Source organism: Eurosta solidaginis, chromosome 1 (assembly GCF_040869045.1).
Source record: "Eurosta solidaginis isolate ZX-2024a chromosome 1, ASM4086904v1, whole genome shotgun sequence".
In the NCBI taxonomy this organism is placed as follows: domain Eukaryota; kingdom Metazoa; phylum Arthropoda; class Insecta; order Diptera; family Tephritidae; genus Eurosta; species Eurosta solidaginis.
The window spans coordinates 331764571-331789669 of NC_090319.1; the positions used below are offsets into that span (position 1 = coordinate 331764571).

General features: G+C 34.4%; 2 protein-coding genes across 6 annotated transcripts in view; both read right to left on the reverse strand.

The window, feature by feature from the left end:
* eIF4EHP (eukaryotic translation initiation factor 4E homologous protein) overlaps nucleotides 1-25099 on the reverse strand; it is a 354760-nt gene that overhangs the window by 305233 nt on the left and 24428 nt on the right. The window lies entirely within an intron of this gene.
* Syx1A (Syntaxin 1A) overlaps nucleotides 1-25099 on the reverse strand; it is a 334751-nt gene that overhangs the window by 297690 nt on the left and 11962 nt on the right. For 2 of the 5 annotated variants that reach the window (XR_010949050.1, XR_010949049.1), the window contains exon 4: nucleotides 16134-21409. Coding sequence is in view for 2 of the 5 variants with exons in the window: in XM_067762199.1 (XP_067618300.1) it covers nucleotides 21397-21409 (13 nt within the window). In the remaining 3 variants the exon portion in view is untranslated. Of the gene's footprint in view, nucleotides 1-11003; nucleotides 21410-25099 lie in introns of those variants that run through there. The other 3 variants (XM_067762199.1, XM_067762198.1, XR_010949048.1) reach the window with 2 other exon arrangements.

Consider the following 25099-nt stretch of genomic DNA (forward strand, 5'->3'; position numbering starts at 1 on the left):
ATATGCCAGTAAATGTTTCTTTCTTTCATTTCAGTTTATCTTAGAAAAACATAATAATTCAATTATTATAAGCCGGTGTTAAGCTCATGCATTCTTAAATAATAAGTATAAATTGAACACACCATTAAACAAACAAACATAATTATGTAAAACTGAGCCCGAGTTTACAAAGCTTCTCATTCGCAACGAAAAAAGAAACTTAAAAAAAACAAACCTACACAACACACAAATTAATATAGAGGCAGAATGTCTCAATTGTGTTGTAAGTGTAGAAATGAGATAAACTGAACTAAGCAATGAAACAAATAAAAGCAGGAAAGCCTAGTGGTTAAGGCAATCCAGTTTCACCGTGTGATTCGCGGTTCGAATTTATTTTAAAACGTTTTAAAATTGGTTTGCAAAGTTTCAGTTTACAAAATTAAAGGAAATTTTTGTTAAATTTTCAAAAAATAAAATAAAAAAGAAGAATTTACTTGACAAAATTTGATAAAATTTACAGTGCTATTTTCGTTCTCGCTGGTGTATAGCAAAATCGTCATCTGTAGGTGGTTATAAAGCTGTTACTGTCATAAAAACAATGTCCTTATCAAATTGGATTACGGCCACAAAAACTTTTAAATTATCATCTACTAAATGTGGGCGGTACAATGTATATTTTCACAAATTTGACACAATTTTTGATTTGACCAATAAAGCAATCCACTAGCTAAGTCCCATTTTATACATTTTTCGGTGGGCGTGGTTATAAGGTGATTTCGTCCAATTTTAAACCCAATATGTTGTGAGTTGATATAAGCTTGTGCATTAAAATTTGGTGAATATATCTCACACATTTTCTCAAGTTATCGTGATAACTGCCGGACGGAAGGAAGGTAGAGCGACTGGTTAGGTATATGAAGGAGGCGTGGCTTTCAAGCAACTTTGCAGATTTTCACCGAAAGCACCTTTTACCATAAAAACAATGTCTTATTAAATTTCGCGAGGATTGGTAACTTTTTGTTCCAATTATGGAGTTAATAGCGCTATAACGACTACTGCAGAAGCTGCAAAGATCCAAATGCCAGGGAGACAGTAGAACACTTTATGTGTAAATGCCCAGCTCTAGCTAGAGCCCGACTTAGGTTCCTTGGAACCTCGTTTCTAGAAGACCTCAGAGGTTTATCTGTGATAGCAATCCCGAATATCCTTAATTTTATCAACAACTATTGCTGGTTGTAGTACATTGACCGTAACATTCCGTAGGTTTTAGACGAGTTACATGGCATCAAAACGGCTTTAAATAGCTATTTGGGCGACCAGGGTCGCAGCCATTTCACCTACCTACCTAGTCCGATCACATCCGCATAATTTTCATTACGAATGCTACCAAAAAGAGTCCAGAGGGATCGAGGATTTCACATCTTTAGTCTTTCGTAGTTTTTTTTTTAACTTTTAAAAAAATACAATATATACGACATATGTATATGGGCGGTCAAGAGTCCAACAAAATTTTCTTAAAAGCCGCTGAAACGAGATCGCATTACATGTAGTCCACAGGTTGGGGCATCTTAACTAAAGATCCCACTGTCAGCTAGAAAACGTTGACTTTACGATAAAAGCATCTAGCGGTGCATTCGCAGAGGCGAACTCCATAGAGAGGTGTTCTATCAACATTGCTTCTGCTTTGTGTTATACACAGCACACTTTGCCAAATCTACAGTGATGAAGTTTAAAGTGATGGTCAATGAAGAAAGGTTACCAATACTGGTCACTGAGACAGTTACGTGGATGTTCGAAGTTAGTATTGCAAAACTTGGGTTTTGTGAAACCGGCGTAAAGAGGGAACACTTTTCGTGCGATTAAGACCACAACAGCTCTATTGGAGGTTTCAATGTTGTAAATATCGATAACACTCTCCAAGACCCAAATGGATTGTCTTTACTGCTACAAGAAGAAGAAGTCCGACAAACAAGGGGCCGACTGGTTCAAGTACTAAGCAAAAAAGACTTGCGTCAGCCCTTATGGTCGAGCGAGCGCATGCCAATCCTCAAAAAAGGCTACCCCGAAAAACACCGGCGATTAGCACGAAATAAGGCTCAATTCCGTAAATAAGTTGGCGGCCGCTGTGGTGTTATGGTAGCAAGCTACACTAGGGTAGCCACAAGAAATCAATTTTAGATTTTCCTCTGCGGCACCCCCATAAAATATGCCAATAGATTAGAAAATTATACATACAAAGTTTCAGGCCAATCCGATAATTTAAACACGTGCCTCATTGAGGTCAAAGTTAGGAAAAACAGCGATTTTTCAGAAAAAATTTTTTGTGTTTCGTCAGTAAAAGTGAAACCATTTATGGCAGGAACTAGACCCGTACACCATTCGATAGGTTATTTTATTTGTATTGATTTTAATCTTAATAATATTTTTATAAAACGGTTGTTTTTTGCAGTATTTAGAATTTATCAGATCAGGTCTTGTGGATATCCCTAGTTTTGAATTTCCATGCAAACGTCTATGGATTTACAATATTCAATGGTATACGAGTCAAGTTCCTGGCATAAATGGTTTCACTTTTACTGACGAAACACTAAAATTTTTTCTGAAAAATTGCTGTTTTTCCTAACTTTGACCTCAATGAGGCACGTGTTAACATCATTGGATTGGCCTGAAACTTTGCAATAATCATTTTCCGATCTATTGGCATATTTTAGTAGGGTGCCCCGAAAGATAGAACACAAATTAAAATTCACCATATACCTTGTAACCACACTAATGCTACACCTACTACACCGAAGATGCAGGGTTCAAGGCCGGGAAAAGAAATATCAAAAATTTTAGGAAAGTTTCTTCAATAAAAAAAACTTCCAAACGTGGTCTGCACTCGGCAGTGGTTAGGCAAGCACTCCGAGGGTATTTCTGCCATGAAATTCTTCTCAGCGAGAATTCATCTGCGAAGATAGCAATTGTTGCATTTTGAAAAAAATCAATGACCTCTTCCTAAGGGGATAAGTAGTTAAGTTGTTTTTCTTCTGAGTTTCAGCAAAACGATTGGCATGAAAAAATTCAATTTTAACTTACAACTGTCAGTTGAGAAAAAAAAATTACCTAAACGAAATGTGGTTGGTTTATTTCAAGAGTGCATTACTCCACGTCAATATTGCACGCGATAAAGAGATCGAAGTTGATTTGTGCAAATGCAGTTGTGAATGTGGCGTTTAAAGAAATGAAAAATCAAAGTCAAAACAATCAAACATGCTAATCCCCCCACAGGCCACAATTTGCTCTTAACACCGCAGCAAACAGTTGGAGCTGTTGGAGTGGCATTTTGAAACGTTTTCTGTAATGACTTTGGTGTTGCTGTAATTGACGTGTGAATACTTGTACCTAAACGCAGTTGTCAGTTTGCTGGCGTAATTGAGAGCAAATGGCCGTGACGGGGCTAAGAGTGTACGTATGTATGTATGTGTGTGTGAAAAGGGTTCAATACTTTGCTTGTGTTTACATGTATGTGTATGGCGTTGATTATTAGCTAACGACGGCCAGGGCCGGCTCAAGAAAATTTGGGACCCTAGGCGAGTCATTATTTGCGGCCCCTTTCTCCCGTATTTATAAAAAGAAATTGGAGATCAGAAATATTAAATTCAAACTTAGTGTCAATAAAACAAAAAAATATTTCTTTTTGCATATTAAATATATTTTTTTTTCAACAAAAGAACGAAAATATAACACACAAAAGTATTTTTAATTATCTTAGAGTTTACTAAAACTTCATTTTCCGCGCTTTCAACTCAGAGAAAGTTGATATAATTTTACTTAAATCTAATTTCCTGCTCTATTGATAGCAATACTAAACCGACAAGCCTTTCTTGAGTCATGGCCGAACGCAAGTACGTTTTGATTAATTTCAGTTTCGAAAAGCTACGCTCGTCACTCGCAACCGCCATTGGTATCGTCAACAAAATACTAAATTGGTCATGAGACCAGACAGGTTTTGTTGTAAAATATAACTAAGGTAAAAATTAATTTTTTTAATGAAACTAAATATAGGGCCCTTACAAAATTTCTTTTTTTTTTATTGCAAAAAGGATTTTTAGTACAAAAGTGTTTATCGAATTTGATGCCCCCTAGAACTTGGTGCCCTAGGCGGTCGCGTAGTTCGCGTATATGGTAGAGCCGGCCCTGACGACGGCAACACGCGAGTATAAATGCAAGCAAACAACAACAACAGTTTGTATAATTGCAGCCTCACACAACTACACAAACAGCTAAATGAATAAGCCTCGCATGCAAGTATGTACTACTGAAAAGTCAAATCCATTGATGCAGCAGCGATTGTGTGCCCGTAACGAAGTTATTGATGACTAACAGTGTGAGCCGTCAAAACATGCTATTTCTACAATACATACATACAGCCATACATAATTACGTTACTAGCCGTTTTTTGCAAAAAACAATCATCGTACTTGTATATGAGTAATAAGTTCGTTGAGACTTGCACTTGCCCGAGTCATTGTTAACAGAGTTAGAGTGTGTGATTTTTTACGGGCGTGCGATTTTTTTCCCAATTCTTTTTCTTTAAATTTTTTTTTTTCAAGATTTGCTGTTTTAACAAGTTTTTTTGTTTGTTTTTGTTATTTGTACTTTAGCATTTGTTAACTGCGATTTGTGATTTTATGGAATTTTTTTTAAAGGTATAGCGTTAATTGATTAATGTGATGAAGTCAGATCATTTTGCTGTGGTATGATCTGTCATAGGTACAGTGGTGGGTATACAAATGTAGCTGTGGGTATTAATGACGGAATGTTTTTAGTATAACAAGTTCGAAGAGAGAGATGTACTGAACTTTTTTAATTAAAATAATAGTTTGATAACAGTTATGTTTGTGACATTTGCTTATTGATATTAGAGAATATGTTAGGTTGAACTGGCCGGTCAATAAAGACATCACATACACTGAATATGTCCATTGTGTAACCAGAATTTGTTTGACGACCAAACGTAAGAGCTCCAATCAGGTACACTCTTGGCACATATTAGAAGCTTTCTAGAACGTAGCTTAATTACTGCCCCGAGGTATGGCAACACTTCCGCCCCTTATAGCTGGAGCCTTGACCTGGCGAGCGCAGGACACGAATGCAGCACGTGCTCAACCATTTCTTACTGCAACTCGGACTTCTTACTTACTTACTTAATTGGCGCTTAACCGTCTAAACGGTTATGGCCGTCCAACAAGGCGCGCTAGTCGCTCCTTCGCTCCGCCAACCGGCGCCAATTGGTCACACCAAGGGAGTTTAAATCGTTTTCCACCTGGTACTTCCAACGGAGTGGGGGCCGCCCTCTACCTCTGCTTCCATAGGCGGGTTGCGATGGAAACACTTTCTTGGCCGGAGCATCATTTTTCATTCGCATAACATGGCCTAGCCAGCGCAGCCGCTGCGTTTTAATTCGCTGGAAAAAAATTGATTGAGCCATGTCTGTCTGTCCGTCCGTCTGTCCATCTGTCCATTAACACGATAACTTGAGTAAATATTGAGATATCTTCACCAAATTTGGTACACGAGCTTATCTGGACCCAGAATAGATTGGTATTGAAAATGAGGGAAATCGGATGATAACCACGCCCACTTTTTATATATATAACATTTTGGGAAACACAAAAACCTGATTATTTAGTAAATAATACACCTAGAATGTTGAAATTTGACGTGTGGACTGATACTGACTCTTGATAAAAATTTGAAAAAAATTTTTAAAATGGGCGTGGCACCGCCCACTTGTGATAAAATCAATTTTACAAATATTATTAATCATCCCCATATCTCTGTATCCTTTTTGCTTCTTTTAAACGAAAATATGTTCAGAATAGAACCATAAGTATATGTATTATTGTGCAGCCTTGTAAAACTATTAAGCACACAAAACAAATAACAACAGCATTTCAAGTGTACAGCTGGGTATGTAATGTTCGGTTTCACCCGAACTTAGACCTTCTTACTTGTTTTTTATTTAGTAATGTGGGACAATTTTAAACAACGTGACATCAGGTCATCTATATGAACAATGTTTTATTACAGTGAAACATTTTTATTCGAAATTAAAAACATAAAATAAATAAGTTGCATTCTATCGTTTTTTGTTCGAAACTCGATAAAATTTCAGGAATTCTAAAAATAAAAAATCTGTAAGGAATAAAATTTAGCGGGGGAAATCAACTTCCGTGCTCCGGGGCGTATAAGTGACCTTCTGACCGTACGTTGTGCTTATTATTTGCCGAATTTTGTGATAATTTAAAAACTGTTTTTGATTAAAGATCAATAATATTTGAAAACACTATTTTAACGAGATTAAGAGTAAAGTTGTCGCCATTGCAATTTGCACATATAACTTGGCAGATGCCTTTATCCACTCAGCCATATGAATGCCCGCTGCTCGCTTTGCAATTGGTCTCTAAGTATTGCCTTTTTGTTGCTATTCTTCTATACACCATTAGATACATACTAAATCTATATGTTTTTAATCCTAATTATGTGGAATAATTATAGGCACGCTATCGAAAGCTTAGTAACATTGGGTTAATAGCATTGTTTTTTAAGCACTGTGTCCGCTGTTCACTATTATATCAACTATTATACCAACATACGATGTGACTTACCGGTTTAAGAAATTTGGAAATCTTGCCGATGAGTATCTGTGTGAATACCTAGAAGTCAAACCTATTTTTTGCTTATGACAATGGCGATATAATAAGTGCTATTAGCTCAACTTACCCGATGGAAGATCTAAGTCCATTTTACTGTAGCCGAGGTTTTTGGGTTGTATTAAGGGCAGGATGGATGAACAAAAATTAAACATCAATTAACATCGAAAAATGCATGTCCTACCACATTTAATTGGAAAGCTATTTGCAGCTCTCAGGTCGATTTTTTGTAGAAATTGTAGAGTAAAAAACTGCATAACTTGGCCTATAAATTCTGAACAATGGAGCGTTGAAAAAATCCCGCTGAACAAATCTTAATCCAACTCGACACACCGTTAGAGTTGACGTATTACATTCCTAAAAGTATTGCTATACAACTGGCAATACACACAGGGTAAGTGTGCCTGACGCCAAATCGGAGCTCCAAGGAAGAACAAGTCTTGTGTCAACTGTCTCTCTCGGCTCAGTAAAGGTCTTACCCTTTCTCTGCTCCTAAATACGGATGTCGATGGGAATGCTTTCTGTGCCGGAAGATCTTTATCCATTTGCATAAGATGGCGTTGCCAGCAAAGCGTCTGAGCTTTCGTTCGCTGAACCTATTAAACGCCTCGTTAGTCCCTACAGCACAAAGTGACTCCCTTACATCTACGAGCAACTAGGTGGCTCTTTCCTTCAGTCAACCAAAATTGATTTAGCGAGACTCAATATTACATATGGTGACAAGCTCAAAGCTATAGTAATACAGAAATTAAAACTTCCAATATTATCATTAGACATAAATAATAAAAAAATTTACACCTGCGAGTAAAAAAATAGCAACAAAAATTATTTAAAAATTGTATAAGTTGGTTTCTACTTTTTTTAAAATCGTTACTTCAAAAAAGACGTATAACGAAACCTAAGCCCACTTGCAGAACGGCAAGCTATCTTCCTTAGCTCGGATTTAATTTTAAGAATTTGTCAAAAATGTATGAGTTTAACCCCTCACGTCAAGTTAACTCTTAGTTAAAAGTATAACTTGCCCTTATGCAAGTGGGCCTAGGAGAACCAATTTTCAAAAGGTTTGCAAAAAAATTCGAAAAACTTTTTAACATTTTCATGAAAACTTTAATTTTTTTTAAATATAGCTTTGTACTTCAGTTCCATTTGTGTAGGGGGTTTAAGATTTTCATCCGTATGGTAGCTAGGTAGGTGAAATGGCTGCGATCCTGGTCGCCCAAGTAGCTATTTAAAGCCTTTTTGATGCCATGTAACTGGTCTAAAAACCTACGGAATGTTAAGGTCAATGTATTACAACCAGCCAGAGTTGTTGATAAAATTAAGAATATTCGAGATTGCTATCACAGATAACCCTCTGAGGTCTTCTAGAAACGGGGTTCCAAGGAACCTTGGCCGGGCTCTAGCTAGAGACGGGCATTTACACATAAAGTGTTCTACTGTCTCCCTGGCATTTGGATCTTTGCAGCTTCGGCAGTACTCGTTATACGGAATGCCCATCTTTTCCGCATTCGTACCTACTGCCCAATGTCCGGTGCAGACTGCTATTAGTTTGCGTGTGTTAGTGTATGAAGTGGGTAAAATTTTATTTTTTATATGAAAAACACAAGACCCTAGAGAAGGATAATTTGCAACTTTCTCACTACTACTATTAATAGCAATCGCACATTGGACTTCGACACGCTTAGTACACGCAACAGAAACATCTATTGAAACATCCTTGTTAGAAAAATCTTATTGTCCTGTGGCATAGACGTTGAAGGAGCATTCAACAATAAATCCAGATGCCATTAGCAATGCCCTAAAGAATTTGGATGTAAACAGGCCCCTAGTGGGGTCAACTACTTAAGGGAGGGAACGTACTTTCTTTACTGTGAAGGTTGATATAACACGCTATGTCGTAAAGGCCACACATATGGGTGCTGTTCCTTTCCCGCTTCTACCGAACCTAAATGAAACCTCGTCATTACGAGATACAAGCACGAAGATTGGCTGATGACCTAGCTCTTGCTTACAGACCGTATGCGACCTGATGCAGGTAGCATTGCAAGAGGTTTCCGTATGGGCCTACCGATGCGGGCTTAGCGTCAATTCTGAAAAAGTTGAGCTAGTCTTATGTACCGATATATAGGATACAAAATACCACCATTAAACTTACCACAACTAAATGGTTTGCGACTCAACCTGGCAGATAGGGCCAAGTATGTCTAGCATAAGTGGTGCTCTAAGAACAACGCATAGCGACGCTCTTCAAATCATTCTCGACATCCAACCATTAGATCTAACTAGTTATCGAGTAATGGTTACGACAGCCCTGCGTTTAAGAGAGCTGACCAATTGGAACAATAAAGCCATACTACACTCTAGCACACTAAAAAAATATAGTTGTCTTCCTCACAGATAACTGTGGGACCACAACAGTTGCGGAAAGCAACTTTATGGTAAACATTCCAAGTAGAGATGATTGGGTGTTCTAAGCTTTACGGCCGAGTTGGAAATGGAGTCTGATCAAGGGACCTAGACGTCCAACTCTCCCTCTGTAGTGTCTTCCAGACAGAAGTATAAGCCACTACGGTAGTTCTGATAGGGACACACAATATCGGTAACGAAATCTTTATCTTCAGCAACAGTGAGTCTGCTATCAAATCTGATTTGAACTAACACTAAACTGTTATCTTCAAGAGATGGCCCAATATAACCGTCTACACCTCACATGGGTCGCGAGGGACATTGAAGAAAACTGCATTGCAGATAAACTCGCTAGCTAAGTTACCACCAGGCACTTTCTTCCTTACAAAGAACGCTTCGGTATTCCCCTTACCACATGCTAGCTAATGCTAAAAGAGCACATCCACCGTCAAGCCGACGAAAGATGGCTTCAAACACCGTGGTGCCGGACATCGAAGGAAACCTGGTCAAAATGGGACTTTTAGGATTCCGTTACGTTTACACCTCAAGTAGGGATAAAAATTCCACACTTGCAGGAGTACTAACTGACCACTTGGCATACACTGGGTAATGTTAGGGGTCGTTGCTGCAGGAGTTGTAAATAGGTTGATGAGAAGGAAACGGTGGCTCATCTCATTTACAAGTGCCCGGCGCTTAGTGCGCAGCGCTTTCTGGGAGCTACTTTTTGCGGTCGTTTCGTATGATATAAAGGACTTGCTAGCCTTTATAAGGTCCTCAGAATGGTTTGGAGAGTGAAGCTAATGGTGTATTTTCGTGGTATCACAACGGGCTTAATGTCACTGGCCTTGATGTGCCTTCGGGCAGCCACTTCAACTTCACCTAACCATATGGAAGAAACCCATATATGAAAATCAAATTTTCATGAAGATATTTAAAAACTTCTAGTTTTTGAAATTTTTCGTAATTTGTTTATTAATTTTATTTACGGCATACATTCAAGTTGTGTAAATAAACGAAAATAAAAAATTAACTGATGATTTCTAAAAAACTCTAATTTTCGAAATTTTTTGAAAAAGCGTTCGAAATTCATTTACATAGTTTTACATACATTCAAGTTTTTTAAATTAATGAAAATAAAAAAACTGAAGACTTTTAAAAACTTCTCTAATTTTCGAACTTTTTCGAAATTCGTTTACATAGTTTTCGTTATGCAATACATTAGTTTTAAAATTAACGAAAACAAAACAGCTGAAGATTTTAAAAACCTCTAATTTTCGAACATTTTCGAAATTCGAAACAAAACTGAAGTTTTAAAAACCTCTCTAGTTTTCGAACATTTTCGTTTACATATTTTCGTTGTGCAATACATTCAAGTTTTAAAAATTAACAAAAATAAAAAACTGAAAATTTTTAAAAACTTCTCGAATTTTCGAACATTTTCAAAAACTTTTTCGAAATTCGTTTATATAGTTTTCGTTATGCAATACATTCAAATTTATTAAGTTAACGGAAATAACTGAAGATTTTTAAAAACTTGTCGAATTTTTCGAAATTCCTTTACATAGTTTTCGGTAAAAAGAACGTAAGAAAATAAAAGATAAAATTTAAGAATAATTTATGCTGCAATTTCTATAAACGCATTTGTATTAAAAACAAAAAAAATTAAGAATTTCTGTTGTTTTCAAATTGTATTTTGCAGCTATCAAACAAGGCCTCGACCAAATTAAAATACTTCTGGGCTTTAGTGAAGATTTCAATGGGAATTCAAGTGAAGAAGCTCGTACGAAAAACCATTCCAAAAATCTAATCACCTACGCAAATCTCAAAAGAAGTGGCCGATTCAAAAAAGTTTCTTTGGAAAACATCAACGCACATACAAACTGCAAATTTCGGTTTTGAAATAAAAAATGCCAATAGATATTTTTATTTTTTTACTTAACAAATGACCTAAGGCAAACTTTTATTTGAAATCGATTACTATTATTATTATTTTTTTGTTTTTGTTTTGTTTAATTAATTTTCTAAATCATTGCATAATAATTAATTAATTAATTACATTTTAATTAAGAAATATGGAATTTTACATTTACATATGCAGCTTATATTGCTTATAATTTGTTTTCGTTTTTTTTTTAAGTTTTAATCAATTTTTGTTTGTTATCAATTAGGTAACACCACATACTAAACTACTACATAATGTATGTATGTATGTATGCACTAAAATTTTAATTTAAATTTGTTTTCATACAAATTTGTTTGTTTTTTCTTTTGAATTGTGTTTTTTTTATTATCAAATTTACAAAAAATTAATTAATTAATTTAATATCAAATTAGCATATTTTTGTTATATTATTCGTATGTATTTCGCTATATATATGTATATATGTAGTATGTATAAGTAAGTACTTAAGTGTAATAATGTTTTGTTGTATCTAATAGATGGTGTAATAATTAGCGAAAAATAATTATTTTTAAAATTTATGCTTAAAAAATAATAAACAAATATTATTGAAAATTATAAAAAAGGCGAAACATCATAAAAATTATCAAAAATCTTAAAAATATTTCAAAATTATTTGCATTTACGAATATTGCAGACGTTATTTGAATAAATACACACGTTATACCCCTATGCATAAACATCACATCACAAGTACTTATGTACATAATAATAGCAGTACTAATCTAACAGATAATAAATATTTTAAATATTCACTAATTTGTTTATAAGCTTAATAAATTTTTTTTTAAATGTTCAGTATGAGTCGTTGGTCGTAAACTTTTTGAAAACGCACGAGTCCTCTTCCTCTATGAACTGTGACAAAAGGAAAAAAACAAAAAACCAAATACATACGTAGGTCGTGTAGGTAATTGACTTTACAGTTAACACAGTTTTTTTGCTTGTTTTTTTTAATTACATTTTTTCAAATTTATATGGTTAAAACAACAGAAATGAATAAATTAACTTTTCACGTCCTCAACTAATTTCAATTTTGCACCATATGTTTCTTTTCTAGCTACAGTAGTGGTCAGATAAATGTTACCATCATATTAAGTGAGTGTATTTGCTCCGTTTTTGAAAATGCCTGTACTGCCATCCATAGTAAAAAAGCAGTAAAGTTTAAAAAGTGAAATCAGAGAAATAGAAAATGCCAGTTTGACGTTTTTTTAATGAAATAAACAATTTTATTTGGTACACAACAAAAATTAATGAATATGTCCCATTAAATGACTTTATGAAGAACCTTAATCATGTGCTTCTGGTACATAATTCTGAAATGAAATTTACTGCTTTTTATTCCTTTTACATAGAGGAGTTTGACTTACACTGCTTTTATGATTTGATATCATTCTTACAGTGAAATTTAGTTTTATTTACTGTTTTTTGGTTAGGAAATTTAAATATAGTACATATAAAACTAATTTTAAATCTTGTTTTATCTTTAACTTTGAACCTTTAAACTTTTAATGATAAATATTTAAGTTAATGAGTAAATTGGTGCTGGGAATATATTGGCACCAAAATTTTTAAAAAGCAGTAAGTAAACTTGACTGACTGCCTTTGGACGGCAGTGTAATGAAATGAAATGAAATTTTTTTCGGTAATTGGTGTTATCGCTTAGCGCAAGCGATGTCAGAACTCACTCAAGCTCATCTAATTTTCCTGTAATTATTCTTGAATAAAAATCGTGCGTTTAATCCCTAAAGAGTTGATTGATCTGGATTGTCTACATCCCTTTTGGGCATAATTGGGATTATTAAGTTTGATATTTATATTGCCAATTATAATAAATACTAAAAAATCAGCAAAACATGACTGAAATAAAAAAATAAAAGGTATTGAAACTAACTATGTAAGAAAAATGCGGCACCCTATAACGAACCAAGTACTGGAACCATAAGATCCACTATTGTAGTATTTGTAGGGGTACGCTTACACAGCCACCGATAAACCGAAAAATTGCAAACGATTATCGGCCGGCAGCTCAAATATACGCAGGTTTATATGCTTTTATGTGCTCATCCCATAAAGGGTGCCTGTTTTGCAAACAATTAATTAATTTATCACAGTAAATGCACACAATTTAACAAACAGAATCGGGCGATAAAATAGAATATGCGCCAATATTTTGGCAGGGAAAAACGACAACGGCCGATAACAATTCGATGATCGGTTGAAATGTAAACACGCTCATCTAAATACATGTGTTTATTTTTATCAGACGATTGCGACCGGCATCGGTCGATCAAAATCGGTGGCTGTGTAAGCGTACCCTTGGACTTGTCCGACAGTCCCCGCTGGGGTACAAAGAGGATCTGTCCAACATAACCCGTAGGGGTACAAAGATGACATGTCCAACTGTAGCCGTAAGGGTATAAAGGAGAGTAGAAAAAGGGTCTGAACCGATACTATCCTTAAACTCAATGGCAATTTCTGTAGTAGTTTTAAATTTGTTCAGAAGAGCTATCTTGATGATATCCCTATCAACGCGTTCAGTTGCCTTTCGCGGTCATCCGCTTTCAAAATGACCGGATAAAGTCTCCGATTCTATATATATTTCATCCACAATCTCCTAAAGGATGATTAATTGCAATGTACATCGCATTCGATATTCATATTTCGGGTCATTTGCGGTTTGTAGACATTTATGTAAATTACTTTCTGCAGGATAACAATATTACTTTTATTAAATATCGTTGTTTTTACGAAAACTGCTAGGGACTTACTAACTTTTTTGTATTAACATTTCACCAAATGAGCTGAGGTATTAATAATATTGACCAAAAGAACTACAAACGTTCTTTGCGTAGCTGAAGTGAACGTAGAAATACTGTAAGACGGAAAGAATTTTCGTCGGCTTTTTTTTTTTGACCGTAAGTTTAGGTGTTGTTATCTTATCAGCTGAATGTTTCCTACAACGCCTTGGTACAATATGTCAGTTAATCAAAGTCAATGCTAATTTTCTTTTGTCTTCACTTTCTGCTGACCGACGATTTGGATTGAATTCGCTTTGCTATCACCTTGTATGGATTCGCCTTGCATAGACTGTTGAATCTATTCTACACTGAAAGAAATGGTGCTAGTAAAATCAACAAATTGGTTCTGTTGTTCCTGACTTAACGGAGATTCGGTGAAATTGATCGATTTATGGTTAATTGGACCGAGTTCTTTGTCAAGCGAACAAATTAGTTTAGTCATTTCAATAGAAGAAAAATTGCCGCTCTTAAATTAACAAAATTTCCAAGCGGAGTCGCCCCTCGGCAGTGTTCGGCAAGCACGAGTGTATTTCTGCCATGAAATGGTCTCAGTGAAAACTCATCTGCCTTGCAGGTGCCGTTCGGAGTCGGCATAAAACAAGAAGGTCGTGTCCCGCCAATTTGTGTGAAAAATTAAAAAGGAGCACGACGCAAATTGGAAAAGAAGTTCGACCTAAAATCTCTTCGGATGTTATCGCGCCTTACATTTATTTATTTATATGGCAACATAGGTACTTTTATACAAAGCTGTCGCAACAACTTTTTTTGTTCATTTGACTACTAAAACGGTTAATTACGAATCAACGATTTGTGCGCAGTTGATTCAACATCTTGTTGCGATGGATAAAAATTGACAGAAATTTTGGTTAAATTGACCTGTATTTCGGTTGATTTTACCGGTCTTAAAAAAAAAACATATTTTCAGTACGGAACATTTTGAACTTTTCTGGCGTTTTCTTTTTTGGTAAAAATTTTACACTAATGTTGCACTCTTTAATTCTAACATTTGACGTAGGCCACCTGTCGTTATGCAAAATGGCTCTATTTGTTGTGGAAAATATTTGGTGAAAAGAACACGCAAGCTCAAGATAGGGCTGAGAAGAACCAGCAGGACGATTTTTAGAAAAGAAAACACCATTAGCAAAGAGTTTTTATTTGTTAAGAGCCATCACTTGATACTTTGGCAACAACAAAGTAACTAATTTATGCCGAATGTTTTCTCCAAGAAATTTTGGATAGTTTTCTTCAACTGCATCCTATACATATATTTATGCGGTGTAGTCAATTTGCATAATTGCGATTTTTGGAAAGAGAACTAATTCCATAATTTAATGCAATCATTAAAATAAACATAAATACGCCATGAAAATGTATAGAAGGCACTTTTATAAATATATCTGATTTCTGACAACAAAAAACCAACGACTACCTTGGGAAAACATCGAGTAATTTGTCAAAGTATCGAGTGACGGCTCTTAACAAATAAAAACTCTTTGCCATTAGTTTGTAGCGAATTTCCGTTCTCTGTAAAAAAAAAAAAACTACTACTCATACGCCATTTTGTACAAATATTCTTTCAGACATTTTGGGCTCAATTTAACTTTGTTAATAAAAAAAAAAAAAAAATGCGCATACATTGTGCTGACTTCGGTTTTTAATTAAAATACTTTAAATAAACACACATATCGCTCATTTACTTCAATAGTGTCATAACTCAAAAAACACAATTTTCCAGGATAGCCAATCAAAGATTCTAACTGCCATATGTTGCGCATATAAAGGCATATTTTCATTTGTATAGCACGTGGTAAATTTTTAACGGATCAGAAAGATTTTTTTATACAACATAGATCATGTTATTGGGTACGTTTATATGTTATTAACTCAAAATTCATGTTTTTGAGTTCTGACACTATTGAAGTAAATGAGCGATATGTTGCTAACATTTATCTGTCCACGTGTGTACGTATGTATGTTTATATTACTAACAATAAATTAAATAAATTATAAGTAATTTTCATTCTTTTTTGCTGCTGCACGCAAAAGGGAAAAAACGTTTGTTCCAAGGCTTTTAACAAATTAACAAAAAAAAGTTAAATTTTTTTACACAGAATTTTGCTTTGTTGTTAGTAGTTAATTTTGCAGGGTGTTTTTTTTAAGCTCCCAATGCGATTTTTTTTATATAATTTTTAATAGTAATAATAATTTTTAATTTTAATTTATTTTGCATAATTTTCTCAATTTTTGAATTTGCTTATTTTTTATTTTGATTTCTTTTCATTCATTACTTACCAACAACAATATAAGGTTGGATCTCAAAATCAGCGGCAGCCTAGCAGGCTATTTGTTGTATGTTCACAAGTTGTTGTTGTGTTTGCATGTTGTTGTTGTGGCTATTAGCATGTTTGTTGCAGTTGGCAAGTTTGCTTGGCTTGGATGTTATTGGTTTAATTATTGCTTGTTGCTTTGCTGTTGGTAGATCGCTCTCAAATTTTATCAAATCATTTATTTCATTTGTGTGTGGCGTTGATGATCGCGCATTGATTTTAGCAGCTTCATTGATTTCATGCAACAAATACGTAGTATGTGGTGCTGCTGCATACATAATATTGTTGTTGTTATTGCATACTCGGCATTTGTACACATGCTTCGACGCGCTTTTATTTGTAGTATTTAATTTTTTAATTTATTTTTCGTGCATAAAAGTGGCGTGAGTTTGTTAGTTGCGGCGGCTTTTTGTTGTTGTTTTTGTTCAAATAACAAATATGTGAGGAAAAAAAACTTTCAGTGCAGTTGTTAATTAGTTGCTGTTGTTGCTTTTTGCATTGCTTTCTCATAGATGCAGCTTGATTGGTGTATATTGGTTGCAGTGGTGTTGACCTTGTTGCTATTTTTTGTTTTTGCTCTCTGTTAGTTATGCAGTGGTGCTCTCTTGCATTTACTTGCAGTGTGAAAAAAATAAACGTGCTCTGCTTATAGCTTAACTCAGGTGTGCTTTGTTTTTTTTTTTATTTAGTGCGCTTAGTTGTAACTTTTTTCTTGTTAAATTTGTTTCATTTTTGTTACTTGCATTAACATTTGAGTGAGAGGTACATAGGTGTTTGAAATATGTTTAGCATTTCCGTTCTCAATGCAACGGGCGTGCATTCAATAGTTCATCCATTTGTGATTTGTATCGGTGACACGCCCGATGAAATGTGCAACAAAAACAAAATATGAGAAAAAGAACAAAACGTAGTAAGGGAGTTCGTGTTTGCGTGCTTTGTATTTACTTTTATGCTCAATGCATTCATCATGTGAAATATGTTAATGATTCGTTTAAAAGAGAATAGCAGACAATTTCAATTTAAGCTTACACATGCGTTCAAATCGAAACAAAAAAAGTTGTAAAAAGTATGATTATAACCGATCAATATATACCCAGTGATGAATTTTGTACTCTCGAAAAAAAATGTATAAAACTGAGGAAGGTTAGGTTAGGTTAAACTAGCCGGCCTCACATAGGCTGAATGAGTCCATAGTGTTACCAGAAGTTTGATCAACGACCAAACTGAAAACCTCTATCTAACTGAAACCACTATGAAAACTGAGAAAGTCTTCTAAAACAAAGATAAAATGTTGTTCTTCACAACTATAGGAACCTTACACCATCCTCTATCCTCTACTGCCCAATATAGTACATAATCAATTCTCCTACGGCGAAAGGAGTTACATACCTATTAGAAGAAAATTAGAGAACTTAGCGTGCCATTAGTTCTCTTATACATAATTTCTCTAACCTTACACATAGTATTTAAATAGTTGCTACTACCACGCTTGAGGATCATATTATAAAAACAAGCTCCACGTTTGGTTTGATATCTCTTAATTTGCTTGGAAAATCAAAATCGCCTCAAAACCTTACTCATTAATTTCATTAGTCGAAAGTGCAAGATACAGGGCCAGATTAACAAGAAGGCAGAATAGGCCTGGCCCCAAAAAAAGAAAAAGACTTCTAAAATTGTCTTAAAAACGTAAAATTCTAAAGAGTGAAAGAAAAATATAATCAGAATTGAAAATAAGTTTTACTCAAATAAATAAAACTCAATTGACATTCAAAATGCGACGACCGACGAACTAGACAAGGTTCCTAAAAAGGACATTTCCGACTCATTTGACAAATTGTATTAGCTGCAAAGAAGTGTATCGAAGTTAAAGGAGAGTATATTGAATAATAAAAAAGAATTATCTCAAAATGTACACTGATTGTTTTTATTTTGAAAAATTTCGTTTATTTTTGGAACAGAGGGTGTAGAAGCCTCCAACTCTATTTTGACTGCTATGCGTTCAGTGAGTAATTCATTGCAAAGTGAAAAAGCAGATTTGCAAACGTGTGCTTTTTTGTACGGATCGTTAGAAGAGAGTTTAGCTTCATTCCGTGAAGAGTTCAATGATTTCGAGGAAAAAACAAAACAATTATTACCTGGTGTAGGTTATACAGAAATCGTAAAACGTACTCGTCGTAGGAAAAAGCAACGTATTGACGGAAATGTTCCAGAAGTAGAATTTTCGCCTCGCGATGATTTTAGGACAAAAGGTTTCCCGAAATCATCGACAATCTCCACAGTGAAAGTATATGGAAGTTTCATCAACTTGTCTTTAAGGGATGGAGTCCTCCACGAAGCTATAAATAACTTAGTTATTTTTTATACTAGAGATTTGGAAGAATTTTTCATTGAAATGAAACAATTCCAAAGTTACGTGAACTCCAGATACACTGATGCACAAAAAACTCATAGTCATTTGTACAAGATTCTAATGCAAGATCAATTAGCCCATGTATTTCCTAACACAGAAATAGTTCTTCGGATTTTTTTACATTAATGATCACAAATTGTTCTGCCGAACGATCCTTCTCGCAATTAAAAAGAATCAAAGCTGCTGAAAGAGCTACAACGCGACAAGAGCGACTCGAGATGTTACGTATAGTTTGCATTGAGTCAGATTTATTGAACAAAATCGATATTGATGATATAATTGATGAATTTGCCGAAAACAAATGTAGAAAACGACATGTTTAAAATGTACATAATAATTTTATTGATATTATCACATTGTGGCAATAAAATTTTTATGAAAGATATGTTTGTATTTTTTAATCGAAAAAAGAAGGGAACGGACGTGATAAAAGGGCCCCCAAATTGATGGTTGCCTAGGGTCCCGTTGAGGGTTAATCCGGCCCTGGAAAGATATACATATAAATCCGACGACTAATTATATGGGATTCAAGGGGTTGATAAGCGCAATACAAAGCTTCCGCAAGTCAATTGTCAACCGCACCTAACTGAAGAGAAACCTGTTGCATTTATAAATGTATCATACACATACTAAAAGCAGGCGAGGCTCTCATCATTCCATAACCTAGCGTGATAAGGTATAAGATAAGAGCACACGAATCTAGTAAACAACAAGGTTATGAAGTGAGAAGCTGATCAACTAACATTGAACGCGCGATCGCTTAGAAGCGGTTTCTCTACATTGCCGTTTGAACTCCTCAAAGTCATTCATGCGAACACTGCCATCATAGTCATGAAAAATGGCCATGGAAGTAGTTAAGCTCCGTGTAGGACAAGTGAAGCGAAAATATTTTTGCCACACTACTTGTTGCTAAGTTTCATATGTATATGTATGTGACATTAATTGTTTGTAATAATAAAAAGTTGATCGTCTTTATCCGGAACAAAATACCCAAAAGAGCTGGACTGTTTTATTATACCCAGCTGTAGTTGTACACAGGGCATTATAACTTTGAGCGGATAACGGTTGGTTGTACAGGTATAAAGGAATCGAGGTATAGATCTCCATGCATAAAAATCATCAGTATCGAAAAAAATATTGATTAAGCCATCTCTGTCAATCCGTCTGTCCGCCCGTTAATACGATAACTTGAGCAAATATTGAGATATCTTCACCCAATTCGGTATACGGGCTTATCTGGACCCAGAATAGATTCATATTGAAAATGAGCGAAATCGGACGCTCATGACCACGCCCACTTTTTCGATATCGAAAATTTTTAAAAATGGAAAATAAATTGGAAAATTCAAAAACGAGTCCCGCCAAGCAGTTGAAATTTGGTATGTGGACTGCTTTTATGACGCAAAACATGAATTCCAAAAAATTTGAAATATGGGCGTGGCACCACGCAATAACTTTAATACCGAGCTAAGCAAGGTCATCGGCTGATTGAACATTTTCGTTCGAACCGAGCGACATTTATCCTAAAAACCCTGAACTGAGCGCTCATGTACGCCATAAAGTATTCCACACTTTCGTGTCGCACATATGAAATATATGCAATTGGGAAAAATGATATAACGTGCGCCTGACTTCTACAATAGCATGTCTATGTCGTTTACTCAGATTCGCACCCCGGTACCCGAAAAGTTAGCGGTTAAGGAATTGGTAATTTAGAAATTTTTTTCTGGCAAATACCTCATCGTGGCGAACAAAATTCTATACACTTTTCAACACAGTAATGGACAAACGTAAATGTTTAACCTACGTTAGGTATTCGGGCCATATATGATCCATCATGAGTTTGCGGTAAATATGTATTTTATATAATATATGGCTGCGATAATATTTTGAAGGGGATGAAGCTGTATCATTTATTCTTGGACCATCCGTTTCGTGATGACTTAAGAATCATTTTAAGAATCAATTTGGAACAATGTCGGGATAACTTGGAGATTTTTTTTTTGGGATAATTTTGAGACAACTCCAGAATTTTTTTCGGGCACATTTCGCCGTGTACTTGTTTAAGTTAAGGGATTCTCCCTAGCTTGTTTATTTTGATTATGTTGGCGACAAATTAAAATCAAACAAGGTGTCAGATGCAAAAAACTTTTGAAAAAGTTATTGAATCGAAATCATACCGAAAGAAAAGTTGAACTTGTAATGATTAAATTTTGCGTATAGATTTTGAAAGAAGGAATTCCGCATCAATACCTTGTATGTTCTTAAAATTGCTTTACCTTCCATTATGGGTAATTTATATTTTTCCGATTATCTTTCTCACAATAATTTTATGTTCTCTCAATACAACTTTATGTTTTCTCAATGCGCTTTCTCAAAACTGAGTTGAAAATGCCTACTCCTTTAGAACTTCATCGTTAGCACTAGATCCTTAAGCACAAACAATTCGGGAGTACTTCTGTGCCGAATAAACGATCAAAGCTTTCCCAGTTACAGCTTTCCCAGTTACAGCTTTCCCAATTACAGGTCTTCACGAAGGTAGAAATTTGCAATACACCTTAAACAGATTTGCGTACTTCTTTGCCCATGATCGAAAATATTTGCAATTACAACCTATTCAATTGTTCATTTATTTTTTATTTAAAAAAATATATATGAATTTATTTACAGATTCTACTTATTTTAAATATCAAGCTTCTGGAAGATATTTTTTTGCATTCAAATTCATTGAAAAATTTGCATATATGATTTCATCGAAACAAATTAAAACGAGCACACTGGATATATAATTTAAATATACTACTTATTTTAGCAAACACTACTTTTTCATGCTATTTATGCATTTTTTATTAATAAAAAATTATTTATAATAAAAACAAATGGTGATGTTTTTAGCATTTTGGCAGCGTTTTGTGTTTTTAACAAAGAAACAAAAAACACAACAAAAAAGCATTTATTTAAATCATAAAAATGGGCGGAATTTGTTGTTGTTGATGCGGCAGCAGCATTAAATAAGTTTTGAAGGCAAAATAATCATACGATAATATACATATAAATACATTAGTATATATGTTTGTTTGTTCGTTCGTTTGTAGGCATGCAATGTTAATACATAATCCAAAATAGAGTTTATTATTGTAGTTGTTGATAGGTATAGTTGTTCAAATCAGTTGTTGGCATGCGTTGTGTTGTTTGTTATTGTAATAACAAGGGAAAGTGTTCTCATTTTTGTTACGTTTCATTGTTTAATAATTAAGTTTTTTTTTTTGTTATTACGTAGTTATGTATGTTTATATTACGAAAAGAACCAACGCACAAAGAAAAGTTGAGCAAATAAATAAAATAAAAGAAAAGAAAAAAAGAGAAAATTATATTAAAACAAAATGTGAGTATTTATTAGATGAAAAGTGAATGATATTAGGGATATGTGTTAGAATACAATATGTCTATCATTCATAAATAAATAAGTATAGTAAGTATAATACATATTTACATACATATACTATCTGCCAAACTTGAATAGAAAAAGTTTAGTCCAGCTTAAGTTGAAAAATAAATAAATATTAAATTCAAATAACAAACAAAAAATTATGCTAAGCAAGCAAAAAAATATTTTCATAATTTCCGTTTATATTCAACCATTGTGGCGAATATTTGCAAAAAAACGTTCACAATAGTAAACAGCCTCAATCACCTGTTGAATCGCTGTTCAATTACTTAAATCATTTGCTCAATAGTGTTTTTCAAAATTTTTTAAGACGACTAGTACATTGCACTACTTACATATTTTAAAATGATTTGTAAACGGTACGCCAATATTTTCTCTATTTACTAGATTTTAAAAATCAATATTAATTTTTAGTATAATTTTCTGTAGACATATTTAAAATAAAAGTTGGTTTGAAACACGAATGCGCACTTAATGGCACTTCAATTTATTAACCACGAGCAAAAAACAAACCACTCTTCCATACTCTGGCCATTCGTGGCAGCCGTTATCCCTGTCAGCAATTATTTGACAGGTAGGTATGGCAATGGAGGAATATAATGATTTTTCACTTGTATGAATTCACAATGGTTTCAACTAAAATCAAGCATACGCTTTCAAATGTGGTTGACGCTAAAACTATAGAGTTCAAAAATACAATTCAATGTTACAATTGTACATTTCGGAAACGTTTCGTTGAGAGCCCAGTCAGGGTAAATATTTTAGTTTCATTGGGACAAAATTATAGAACTATTTCGGATCTTTATTTCTAAATCTTTGCCATTTTCAAACAATTTTTGGAATTAACGATGGGTGTCTTTTTGGGGATTCGTTGACGATCTTTTCAAAATATTTCGGAATAATTTTCTACTGTCTAGGGACTAATTTTGGCAATACTTTGGTACCATTCTTATATCGGGACTAGTGCGTAACTACATACTTTGAGACATTTCGGAGTAATTTTTGTATAATTTTGTGGCCATTTCAGTATATTGTCGAGGCTATTTGAAAGCTTCCTTACCTTATTATCGGTAAAACTATAATTGACAAGTTATCGGCTTGTTATCGATAACAGTCGTAAAACCTTCACTTTTCGGAGCATTACCTTCAAGAATGATATTTTTTTGAAACTCTTAAAGAGCAGAAAATCGGTCTGTGCAGACACACCAAAAGGAATCAGAAAAACAGAGCCCAAAAACACCGTTTCCAATAAAGTTAGAATATTCTGTTACTCTTTTGAATGAAATGAATTTCTAACTCATTTGTGAGAAGTTTCAGAGGTTTTATAGCAACTTTTTGTGAAGCTTTATTGCTGTGGTTTCGAACTCTTTTAAGACTCATTTTTGGAGCCATATTGAAACTTTTTTTAAACCTTTTTGAAGCTTTTATATATTCTTTAGAATTCAGATGAGTGACTGATAAGAGAACTTAAGTCAAGTTAAGAACGAGTACGTTTGACTTTCAATATCAATAACTTAGGAAAGTTTGCTCCACCGAACTGTTTTAATTTAAAAATAAAAAACAAATATTGACTCTTGATATACATTTCGCACGAAAGTGAGTCTTCCCTCGTCGCAAAATGAATAACAATCAGTACATTATTTCTCACTGATGTGAATGTTGTAATATTGATGTGCCCATCACTGTTTCCTATAAATAATTCAGACATGCACAGCATAAAGTGAAACAGGCTCCAAGCTCTAAATTTAGCTATGATTATCTGTGTGTCAAAAGATAAAGAGACTTGACTTTTTTTTACGAGTAAGGCCTCTATTATAGGCGGACATTAGCTGGTTTTTGAAAAGCGATTGTTGAATTAGTCTTAAGGATAAGGCGTTATCTCATAATAACGAACATAACCAGATTCGCTATCGCTATGAATGGCAAGGATATTACATACTGTGACGAATATTTGCATCACTAACTGCTGCTAAATAAATGCACAACAACAATAAAGCAGCCACTCTATGTAGAAGGCGACGAAGAGATATCTCGTCTCACACACAAATATGTAGTCATCAGCCGAAGTAGCTACTCACAAATACACACACATATGGCTATGGGAGAGGCGTGGACTACAGATATACATGTATATAGCTGGTAACTAACCAAGCATGAGCTACAACTGTTCGCGAAATTACTACACCTTAGGAGAAACGGGTGAACGAGGAAACCGAGAGTATACAAGCAGCGCAAGCAGAGTAATCACGAATCAGTTTGATTTAAACACGCTATTAGTTGCGACGTGCAGTATGATTGTGAAGTATAATTGTACTACTCCCAAAGTAATCTAAATAAAGCCCAGTTTGCAATACTGAATATTGAAGTGATTTATTCAACAGTTTAGCGATTCGAACGTTAGCAGAAGTGCATAAATAATCAGAAATCCCCAGAATTCGTTACAATATGAACAAACCATAGACGTTTAGAAACTCATGCACTGCCGGACTATGGAAGGCGCCGTCCAACAAGGTATGGAAACCAGTTTACTTAAAAACTTTTTTTAACCTATTTGTCAAATTCATAATCTCTGTAAATCAGGTATAGATTAGGTCAGGTTGAAATGGCCGATCCGTGAGAACCGCATATAGACTGAATGAGTCTATGTGAAACCAGAAGTTTGTTTAACGATAAAACTGAAAACCCCTTTAATATACCAGGACCTATGTTATATAATAACTCCGCCCTCGTGGCACATACTAAAAGCTAGAACGCTGAGTAATATTATGCCATAAATAGTACGTGGACATTAGTTTGCAAAAACTCGAACTACTATTCAAAATAACCAACATTTGAAAGCGTTATCTTATCTTTACTTTTTATAACTTAATAACTAATCAGCAAAACAAAACTGAACAATATGTTGCGAGGGAAAACTCAAGTGCTTAGTTACTCTGTTTTTGCTTTCGTTTAATGTACTATGTATTTGTTCGTGTATGCATTTATACTGAGATAAAAAAGGCAATTTAAGAATAATTCTGTCACCAAATTTGAAAGTACAACGTAAGAAAAAAAAAAAACGAATCAAAAATAA